This window comes from Propithecus coquereli, unplaced genomic scaffold (assembly GCF_000956105.1).
Source record: "Propithecus coquereli isolate 6110/MARCELLA unplaced genomic scaffold, Pcoq_1.0 Scaffold63, whole genome shotgun sequence".
NCBI lineage: Eukaryota > Metazoa > Chordata > Mammalia > Primates > Indriidae > Propithecus > Propithecus coquereli.
In genome coordinates, this window is record NW_012152285.1 from 8,781,920 (window position 1) to 8,793,235 (window position 11,316).

The 11,316-nt window shown below is 43.7% G+C and overlaps 1 protein-coding gene across 3 annotated transcripts in view; it reads left to right on the forward strand.

Moving 5' to 3' along the window:
• Positions 1 to 3,591: 3,591 nt before the first annotated feature.
• The window catches only part of LGI1 (leucine-rich, glioma inactivated 1), a 37,076-nt gene continuing 29,351 nt past the window's right edge, over positions 3,592 to 11,316 (forward strand). For all 3 annotated transcript variants that reach the window (XM_012659684.1, XM_012659686.1, XM_012659685.1), the window contains exons 1-2: positions 3,592 to 4,139; positions 4,540 to 4,611. In XM_012659684.1, coding sequence (XP_012515138.1) covers positions 3,925 to 4,139; positions 4,540 to 4,611 — 287 coding nt within the window. In that variant the 5' untranslated portion in view covers positions 3,592 to 3,924. The remainder of the gene's footprint in view (positions 4,140 to 4,539; positions 4,612 to 11,316) is intronic.

Below are 11,316 nucleotides of genomic sequence, written 5' to 3' on the forward strand. Positions count from 1 at the left end.
CACTGTGTGTTGCTCTTCAGCACCCACATACAGAGCAATGGTGCCCACCAAACTGGAGAAAATCCCTCCTTTGGAGCAGGGATCTCAAAGTGGATTCATCTTACCACCCTCTAACTTGCACGTGTTCAAGGGCAGTGGGCTGAAAAAAGTCTTCATCCTAGATTCACAACCTCCTTCTTTTTCTCCAGCTCTGGCCTCATCCTTGGGCCGAGCATGGGTGCTCCTACTTTGACCCAAAATCATGCGTTCTCTCTTTCCCAGGAAGCACCTTCACACGTCTAGACTCTTGACAGGGCCATAGTCTGTCATCCTGCCAAGAAGTGCCTACTGCCTAGAGTGAATATAGACTTCAGCTAACCTCATTTTTATTTGAGAGCTCTGCTTTCCAGGTACCAGGAGTCACATGTTCAGAATTCAAGTCCTATTGCAACCATGATGATGATGGTAAATCTTTCTCATGTATCAGGCCACACCAGAAGCACTTTTAGATACAGGATACAGTATCTCATTTAATTCTCCCAACAACTCTATGTGATATGTACTATTATTATCTTCATTTTACAGAGGAAAAGATTGTGGCTCAGGAAGGTTAAATTGGCCCAAGGTCACACGGCCAGCAAAGTGCAGAGCCAGTCCCAGGCACTGCTCAGCTGCTCCTGTAGAGTTCGGACAATGGGGTGTCCAGCCTGCCTCAGCTGGGCTTCCCAGCTGCCCTGGGCCTCCTTCCAACTCTGCCTACATCCTTTCTAGGCGCCTATCCCAAGGTGCTCACTGTGGTCCACAGGTAGGTGTTACACCTTATCTAAATGCCTCCAAGTTGGTGGCAAGCCCTAAGCTTCCACCTCCTGCTTCCCCCATCCTCTCTGCTCCCTGGGGGCCTCTCAAGATTTCAACTTAGTGACCTGCCCTCATCTCCCCAGCCCCTCCTCGGATCCAATTCTGGGGCCAGGAAGTGGTTTCTCCTCCCAGAAAGGCTGTCGGCATTCTGCATTATATGGTTAAAATTTTGCCCGATCTTAGTGGGTGTTTTAAATGAATAAAGAATTCAAGTCTGGGCTGTAAATGCCATAGAAAAAGAAAAAGTTACTGTCTTTTCAGAATGCCCATTGTAATTTGTCCTCAGAATTCCCCGTTCCCTCCCCAATGGTCCTTTTTCCACTTGAACTGACAAATTGAACTGCCAGATAAATACAGCTGTAAAGTGAATAATGTGGATGTGATTTCTTTCCCTCATTCATTCGCCCTCTCGCCTTCACCAAGTCAAAAGTGAAAGACTGCTCGCCCTTTCTCCAACTGCGCCTACATTGCACAAAGCCAAGAGCCGGTCAAGCAAGCTTGATAATTCGATACATTTGAAAGTGAAACGTAGGGAGTGAATTATCCTGACTAGCCTGATCACATTTCAACCAAGTATCTGCCATTGTGTCCCTTCATGCAGGGAGGTGGCTCTGCCACTTACCATCTGTGTGACCTCTCAGTACCTCAGTTTCTCCATCTGTACTATGCAGAGATTGGATCCAAGATCTCTGAGTTCCCTGGAAGTTCTCAGGGTTTTTATTTTGTGGTTATAAAATGCTTCATTTACAAGTCAGAACATTTAGGGGTGACTTTGAATAAAAACAATCCTCCATAAACTTTTTACCACATAATTATTTTGTGGAACAAGTTTCCACTGTGCACTTGAAGTAGGATCCAATTTATAGAAATCTGACTTGCAGCCAACTTTTAAGTGACACTTTTACTGTTTAAAGTAAAGCTTGTCCATGGGTCACAGTTTCTAAAAATGCCATCATATACTCCCTCCTCTACAGAGTCCTTGATGGTGAAGCATTAGTAGAATACATTCTAAAATCATTACTTCTTTTGGACTGAGAGGTTTTTTTTTTTCTTTTCTGTAAAGAAACAACATACAGTATTTGCAAACCCTCAAAAACTGGTTGAGTGATAATAACATACTGGTCCTTTTGAAACACAATCCAGATAACATCATTCCTCTGCCTGACTCTGCGGAGGTGTCTGTTGCTGTCCTTTGCATCTGCTGTTCCCTCCACCCGGAATGCTCTCACCAACCCCCTCTCTCACTCCTTCTTACCTCAGAACTCAGCTCAATCACTGCTTCTTCAGGGAATTGTCCCCGGACTTCCTTGACCAGGTCAGATCCCTCTGTTATAACTCTGAGGTGCAATTTGAGGTTTATTTGGACGAGCATGTGATTAGCGTGACTGGACCGTCCACTGGCATACTGTTGCCCACAGTGTGCACAACGCTGTACAGGCACCGGGTGCACAGCAGTTTCTCTACCTTCATGGAACTCGCTGTCTTCCGGGCTAAACAGACAGCAGTTGAATCCGAGAATGCTCATGACCACCACTGCGGGCCCCTCCCCCACCACAGAGCTTACAGAGACTTGAACGAGTGATGGCATTCGCATGGGGCCAGCACAAGAGAGAAAGGGTAGAGTGGCAACGCAGCAAGCTCCAATGCAAGATGAGGTTATATGTCACAATCAAGCATTTGCTCAAACCACCCTTTCAATACTTTCAGTCTAAGAAGCTGGAGGAGAAAGGACTCCTCCATGGACTGACACCCCAGGCTGGCTGTGCCCTTTTGGAGGATGGCTGCCTTCAGCATGGTGAGAGGACCAGGGGTCTGTTTTCCTCCTCTTCCACCATCCTAACAGTCTTCCCCTCTCTCAGACTAGACCGCCCCACCTCAAGGCCAGTGCCTCTTCATTTTTGCTTCTTTAGGTGAATTTCCTTTTCCAAGGGGCCATCCTGTATCCCATCAAGTACTCCGGTAACAGCCCAATCATTTTCATTTAATTTTCATTATAATCACAGAATGTCTATCCCATCATCCCCGTTTCACAGACAGGGGAGTAGATTCAGCCATTCCCCTGTCTGTAGAATCAGCTAGTTCACCGCACAGGTGGGATCTCAAAGCCAGGTCTCCAGTTCTTAGTCCCGCAGTTTTCCCCACCATGTCATAGCCTCCCGGGCTGAGCCAGGCCTTTTCCAAAGCCCCGGGAAGCCAGAGTTGGCTGCCTCCTGCTGGCAGGGAGTTCCTTCCAAGCTCCCAGTGCTACTGCCAAAGAAGGGAGGGTGGGAGAAGTGAGGAGGGCGGGCGGATCACACACAGAGGGTCCACGCTTCTGTTTCCCTCCCTTACCGTGGGAGGAGGGTACGGATTAAACGGGAGGGTGGGGTACGAATATCAATAATTCATGACAGTTAATAAGTGTCAGAAAAGTGTTTACTCACATTCATCCCCTGAAAGTCACATTCTCCATGTGTTCTTATTTGTCTTTCAAGGATGGCATCAGCCAGGTGGACTCGGCAAGAAACAGCAAGGTATTAGCTGAATGCTGCGGAGAGAGTTTCATTTAACTTCATTTTTCCTGCCAGGGCAGGCTCCCAAGCTAGTTTTTCTTACTAGCTTGTTTGCTACATGAAAAGCAAATTCCCAGAGGTTTCTGAGATTGCCGACATCCTATGCAAGATGACTGCTCCCACCCGCCCGCCCACCCACCCACTAATAAGACATAATGCCGTCCTATTTTTGGTAACAATTAAAGGGCCTCCCGGTGAAAGCAGAACGCTGTTTATTTTCTGTTACATCACTTCACTTTGCCTTCGAAGGCTGGTCTGTGCTCAGTGTTTTCGTGGTGATGCAAGTCGGCTCTGTCCTCCAGCAGTTGGATCCCTCCCATCGCACAGCACCTCACAGGTCTCTTCCCCCGAGCCGTGCATTGCTGGAGCGAGGAGCAGCTCACGCACGAATCAGCTGCAGGTCCCTGTTTTGAAAAGCAGAGATACAGAGGCAGAGAAAAAGGGTGGACTCCTATGTGACCTGTGCTTAGAGCAAGACAATCTCCATCTGAATTCCAGAAGCCCTGTTCATGGTGGGGGATATTTTTTCGCCTGCATGGAATCAGAACGAAGCAAAAGGATGGGAAATGCCTGCATTCCCCTGAAAAGAATTGCTTATTTCCTATGTCTCTTATCTGCGCTTTTGCTGACTGAGGGGAAGAAACCAGCGAAGCCAAAATGCCCTGCCGTGTGTACTTGTACCAAAGATAATGCTTTATGTGAGAATGCCAGATCCATTCCACGCACCGTTCCTCCTGATGTTATCTCATTGTAAGGCCCGTAAGCATTTTGATATCTAATTTACGATTTGAAAATTCCAGCCGGTGTATTTGGGGCTTTGTATGTATTCGTAGAAGGGCATGGAGAGAGAGATCCCTCTTGCATGCTTTGCCATTTGCCAGTGCTAACATTTTGCTGCATTTAGAAATTTTGGTTTTTATTTGCTGCTACTGAACATGCTTAGATAGCCCCCACCCCTGAACATTATTATGAGAAACCTGTAGCAGATTCATCTCTCTTACTTCATCTGGGAAGGAACGGGTATGGTACTTCATAAAATAGTGTCAAAATAGTGACTGTTATGCTAAACCGGATTAACATAAGGTTTGTTCTCTGTGTGTGTGTCTCTTTGTGTGTGTTTGTTTGTTTTTTGTGTTTTGTTTTCTTTCAGATCCTTTGTGAGATCTGGTTTTACTGAAATCTCAGAAGGGAGTTTTTTATTCACACCATCGCTGCAGCTCTTGTGAGAAATATTTATATCATGACTATTTTTAATATGGCATATATTTGGATAAGCCCTCTAGTAAAATGATCTCAATATTAATTTGGTCAAATGTGATTATATTTCTGAAAAGAAAGAATATCAGTAAAGTGAGGGGTAGATGGGTTTGTTTGCGACTTCACACCAACAGTGCAGGTTGATTCCTGCAATGGTAAATTTGCTAACCTGGAATGCTGTCTACTTTAATGGCTATTTATGAAGTTGCTGGAATGTTACAACAATGATCCCAATTCCATTTCACTATTTTACTTTCATTTTTAACTTGGGAACTTCGGTTATTTTGCCCTGGAGTTTTTGAATTAGTCAATACAGAACCTAGCATAACATATGCGCTCAAGATGTTGTCTCCCGGGGATCTGGGGCAGGCTGCTACACTGTATGATTTACCATGTGGGGGAAAACAAAAAAAAAAACCCTCTCGGTTCTTTCTAGGTAATTCCTTAAAATACCAATTCTCGAGAGACTGTTTTTTAATCTCATCTAATTTATAACTAGTCCCCTTACAAGGAGGAAAAGAAAATATTAATATGGGATAGTGCAAAGGATTACTCTTTGCTCTGTGTTTTGAGTTGGCCACAAGGGAACCACATATTCAGTCTATGCCTGAAAATATTCAAAAAAATAATATTTGACTAAGAAATTAGATCTCTTCACAGGCATAATGTAACACGTATAATTCGTTCTGATGTGTAATGTTTGGCAGTTGGAGTTCTGGTTCTTCGAGCAGTATCACGTGGGGGTCAAAAGGCCCCCCAGTACTCAGGTATCAGGCAAGAGACTTGTATTGTAGCCAGACTGTTTTGGGAAGAATTAGCCAATTGTGGGTCAGCTGAGTTTGGGCTCTCTTAACTGCATGATTCAGGACCCAAGCTTTTTGTTTGATTGTTTTTTGTTTTCTTGTCTTACTTGGCCATTTTGGCTATTTGCAGTCATATATATATATAGGCAGACAGTGTGGAAGTGCAATTAGAGAGACCGGAGTTTAAATCCTGCCCCGCCACTCGTAGAACTTAGACATGCAGCCTTGTGCAAATGACTAACTCTCACTGAGCCTCAGTCTCCTTATCTGTAAAATGGATGTGAGAATACATACTTCAAAGGGTTGTTATCAGAAATAAATAAGATTTAAACAGGTAAAACACTTGGCATGGGGTATGGCAAATGCTTACATGTTTTATAAATAGTAAGGTTTAAAAATTTTACATTAAGCTAAAAAGCTAAAAGTCACTCAATCTATTGTTTTGTCTATAAGAAATCCCTAAACTGGTTTGACTATTTCATCGAATTCACAAACTTGATCGGGTGTTTTGACATTATGTAAGGATGTTGGCTGATGTCCTTCCACTGGCTGATGTCTTCAAGTAATTAACAATCAGCTAGGTTATTCCTAAGGGGTGTATCTGTTTGACTGATGGCTACTAGTGTGAGTAGAGGAAGTGTTAGCACGTCAAACAAATCCAAGAAAGATAGATTCTGTAGCCCAGAAAAGGACAAAGTCTCTAATGCTGGGATCCTTCCAAAGGATAAGAATTCGCTGTATCTGAGAAAGTGAGAAATTGTGCTTATGCTGCTCATTTGTTAAGTAAATAAATGGCTCATTTAAAAAGCATCCTTTCGATGTGCTAAGGCCCCTCCCTCCCCCAGGATAGTGAAATAGATCAGTCTTAAAATTGGAAAAGTCTCAGTTGACATAACTACTCATATTCTGACACTAGATGGACGTTAAGTGTGGCACAGAAAGCCCGGAGTGATCAACCTAGTCAGTTACCGCATCTCCGCTTTGTTTTTGTTGGGTGGACCCAGTCACGGCGAGCACAGACGCTGGACAATGTTATAGAAATAGTTACCGGCTGCTGCAGGGTAATGTGATTACACGTATTTAGAATCACACAGGGAAGCCAAGGGACTGGTTTTTAAATAGCCGACCGAGTATGTGTGCCACGTCCGTGTCCCATGCTCCGAGTGCCTATGGAACATTCCAGCCCTTATTTCTAAAAGCAGTTCAGGTTTCAGAAATAACAAAAGGGCGAGTAATTCTCGCCCTGTATGTCCTTAGTTAACTCAAATTGGCTAACCTCAAATGGTAGCTTTGTGCCAGTGCTGATCTTACGCAAAATTGTCCGGGGTCAAAGTTTGTCTCTAATCTCCAGGACTCTGTTCCTAAAGACTCTGCTCTCCATCCTTCCTGCCCAATGTTCCCTGCTTCCTCCTGGCCTCCTGTCCTTAATAAGCTCATGTGCACTGAGGAGGAAATAAATGCTGAGGCTCTGAATATGAGTTGTGCCGCGATCGTAACAATTGTGAGAATGCATGGGTCACAGACAGGAAGGGCTCCTCTGTGGGATAGGTCTGTCCAGTACCCTGAAAGCCCCATAGAGGCTGCCAACCCTGCACTGGAACATCAAGACGAAGGGGCCTGTGTTGGGCCATGAGATCAGACCTAGATCACACCAGCCACTGCTTGGGGTTTGCGATGAATTCTAGCCACGTTTGTGGCCGTGAATTATCAAACTGACCCATCATATCCTGTGAAGAGATAAACTTCAGAATCAATTCTGCTCGATTTATGAAGGAAGGCAGTTGGTTTCTTGCTCTGTTGTTGGAAAAGGAAAAGAAATGTCCCATTCCCATCATCCACCCTAACAATTTGGGGCCTTGTTATGGCCCCAAATGCTTTTTCAGACCTTCTGTAGAAGCTATGATGAGAAGTACTTTTTGAAATGTCAGTCTGGGGTACTGAGGAAAACAGACGCAGTACCTCAAGTTACATGCAGGGTTTGGGAAAAGATCCTGGTAGGCCGTGGCTGGCAGTTTGTGTTGGAGAACAAGAAAAACAAAAACCCACACTCTGTGGAGAGGAGAGAAAGAATAAAATGATCCAATAAAAATCCATCAGATTAGTTGTACAAGACATTTTTTTTTAAATCTCATTTATGGTTTTAAACAACAAAAACCTTCTCCAAGCAAATGCAATTTCATTCATGTTTTCCACAGGGCCAGTTTTGAAACATAACCAATGAGAACGATTATGCATTCTAGTTTGCTTTTAGTGAAAAAGAGTGGTACTTTTAGTGAATGCAATTTAGAGAAATGTGTTTTCACACATTACAGCCCTGTTCCTTCTCAACTACAGACCGAAATCCCCAATGATACAGGCTCATGACAGAAGTAAAAAATTCAAATTTAAGAGGATAGAGCGTGGCCACATTGCCATTCATTCATAACATATTTTAATGAACTAAACTCCTGCAACTCCTAAGAAAGCTCTATTTGTAGGGAGTGATTTCCAGGGTTTGTTTTAGTATCATGCTCAAATAAACAAAACAAAACAAAAAAAAACCTATATATAAGAATTCAGTGTGACCAGAAAAAAACATCTTATTCTGGTGGGATTTGGTCTTGTTTGAAACACAGAATTGATCTTTGGGATGGGGAAGGAATAGCATTATTTTTTAAATTAATCCACAATTAACTCCTAAGTACACAGTCTGTAAGAAATTAAAAACTAAAAACGAATGGAAAAGCAAATAACATGAACAAGAGAAATAATAAGTCCATCCTTACTAAGGCTTTATCATTTAGTCCTTCAAAATATTACTTGTCCAGGAAAAGACATCCATGGCCTATCAAAGCAATTGCTATTTTTTTTAATTCCTCCTTATATTACAAGTGTAAGACAAATTTTACCATCTTCAATGACCACTCAAGCCAGACCTATCAGCTAAGAGAGCTTTCAGGGAAATTATTAGCAGTTACAGATGAGCATGTTTTGGTTCATGCCCAGCTGATACACCTGAGACGGACCAAAAAAATCAAAATTTCAGCCATCCAAGCTGTTTTGTCTACAATTTGCCCAATGACCCATAGATCTGATTTTTAACTTTTTAGTTAATTCTTGTAACTGCACAAACTAGTGCTGTACAACAAATGTTTTCTCTGAAAGCCTATTTCGTCTTCTCAGTCATTTAGGCAAGAAACTTAGGAGTTACCTGCCCCTTCTCGCTCACTATCCCTTCAACCGGACAAGTGGCCTCTCAGACAGCGTGGGAACTGCCTCCTCCTCTTCCCGGCAGCACCATTCCTCTAATTGAGGCTGCGCTTCATTCACTGTTTCACAGGCTGCTGCAGAAGCTTCCGCACCTCTCTCTGCTTCCAGTTCCCACTGGACCCGACTCCGTTAGCGTTACCTTCCTGAGACAGCCCTCGTCACGTCCCCCTTGTGCTCTCATGGCTTCCTGGAAGCAGAGAAAGTCTGAACACCAGAGTTGGTGTTAACAGTATTTGGCCCTCTCCTGTTTGTGCACGGTCATCACTCACAACACACACAGACCCTACACACACACACACACACACACACACACACACGCAAACACGCACCCAAATGAGCTCCGTCCACACCAGACTGAAGTATCTCATCCCGTGACCTCTGTCTTCTCAGATCTACAGCCTGTGCTGATGGCCCCAGCACTGCCTGCCATTTATTAGAGATGTTTGAGCCTGCATCTGCCTCGTGTCTCTCACAAAGGACAATCAATAAGCCGGGGTCCTAGGGACAAGCCTAGGCATCATAAACCCAGACATTACTTCCTGTAGATTTGTTGAATCCAATTCATATTTCTATAAATTTCATGCTGAGGACTCCTGTTTTTACTATCAGTAGATGTTCCTGGTCATGTTCACACCCTTTTTTTTTTTTTTTGAGACAGAGCCTCACTCTATTGCCTGGGCTAGAGTGCCATGGTGTCAAGCCTAGCTCACAGCAACCTCAAACTCCTGGGCTCAAGCGATCCTCCTGTCTCAGCCTCCCGAGTAGCTGGGACTACAGGCATGTGCCACCATGCCCGGCTAATTTTTTCTATATATTTTTCAGTTGTCCAGCTAATTTCTTTCTATTTTTCAGTAGAGACGGGGTCTCGCTCTTGCTCAGGCTGGTCTCAAACTTCTGAGCTCAAACGATCCTCCTGCCTCGGCCTCCCAGAGTGCTAGGATTACAGGCGTGAGCCACCGTGCCCAGCCACACCCTGTGTTATGTTCAGTCCACCCTGTCTGATTTCAGCTGGGCTAATGGTTTGGGGGCCTGGAAAGTGACCTGAACCAAAAAATGTGAAGAGATATGAAGTTAGGGCTTCAAACTTCTTCAACAGATTTCCAGCTACCAGGATTTCAAAGGCAAAGGGCCTAAGCCGTTCCTCAGACCCACTGTTGAATCTCTTTTGTCCCACTCTGACTTTAGATTTGGCCTCCTAGCTTCTTAGTTTGACTGCAGAGGCTGACTAGTCTCTCTCCTGTAAAGCAGCGGTCCCCAACCTTTTTGGCATCAGGGAAAGTTTCATGGAAGACAGTTTTTCCACAGACCAGAGGAGAGGGGTGGGGGAGATGGTTTCGGGATGATTCAAGTGCATTACATTGATTGTGCACTTTATTGCTATTATTATTACATTGTAACATATAATGAAATAATTATACAACTCACTATAATGCAAAATCAGTGAGAGCCCTGAGCTTGTTTCCCTGCAACTAATGCCGCTGCTGATCTGACAGGAGGTGGAGCTCAGGTGGTGATGCCAGCGATGGGGAGCGACTGTAAGTACAGGGGAAGCTCTGCTCGCTCACCTGCGCTCACCTCCTGCTGTGCAGCCTGGTTCCTAACAGGCCAGTACCGGACCACAGCCCGGGGGTTGGGGACCGCAGCTATAAAGGGCAAAATTCCCCTTTCTCCACTCTGAACAGGATATCCAAAGGGAAATGTTAGTTAAGCATTATTAAGATGAAAAAAATTTCATTAACACAAAGATAATTTCCTTTTTGACTTATTTAAATACCTACTTAGCTAAAACAGGTGTTTATTGTATGGTTGCAAGCAGTAACAGAATGAAAACAAAAACCTCCCATTTTAGCAAACACATTTTGGGGTTCCACTGAGCAGCAGGTACAAGGTGAGGCTTTGTGACGGACACCAAGATGAGTGACATGCTGTTACTCTCCACCCTGATAAGACAGCCCCAAGCTGGCAGTGATTTCTGAAAAGATAAATTATATTTTGTCTGTATTTGAATGCATTGTAAGGCAGTCTTGGTAAGCTTCCTCGTTTTGTTCAGAATGATATTCAGCTGATTGGTGAGAATGGTGCTACTTACCGGTTGTTGATCCTATGGCTAATATGGGCTACGAAATGTTTTCAGGAGCTTTACAACATCAGCTGTGATAGCAGAATGGTTGACCCTGGGGAGCTGGCAATGTGGCAAAGAACACAGACTTTGTGGTCAGATTAGCCATGGGTTCGAATCCCCACTCTGCTGCTTATTGGTTGTGTGATTTGGAGCAAGCTTAATCAAGCCTTGATACCTATAACAGGAAATAACCATAGTACCTATTGCACAGGATTACAGTAAGGATTAAGTAAAACAATGCAGGAAAAAATGCTTGGCACAGTTCCTGTAACTCAATAAACATTAGCTTTTATTGTAGTATTTGAAAATCACTTTAATTTGAACTGCCGTAACATCAGCTTAGTGTCTGAATGTGTAATCTGGATTTGCCAATAATCCCAGTTTTAAAATTTTGTGGTTCTACACACAGGTCTCCATCAGAACCTGCTAAGAAATCTTTCCTTTAAATACTTCTTACAGGAAACATGAACTATTTATTTTTCAAAAAAAAAAAAAA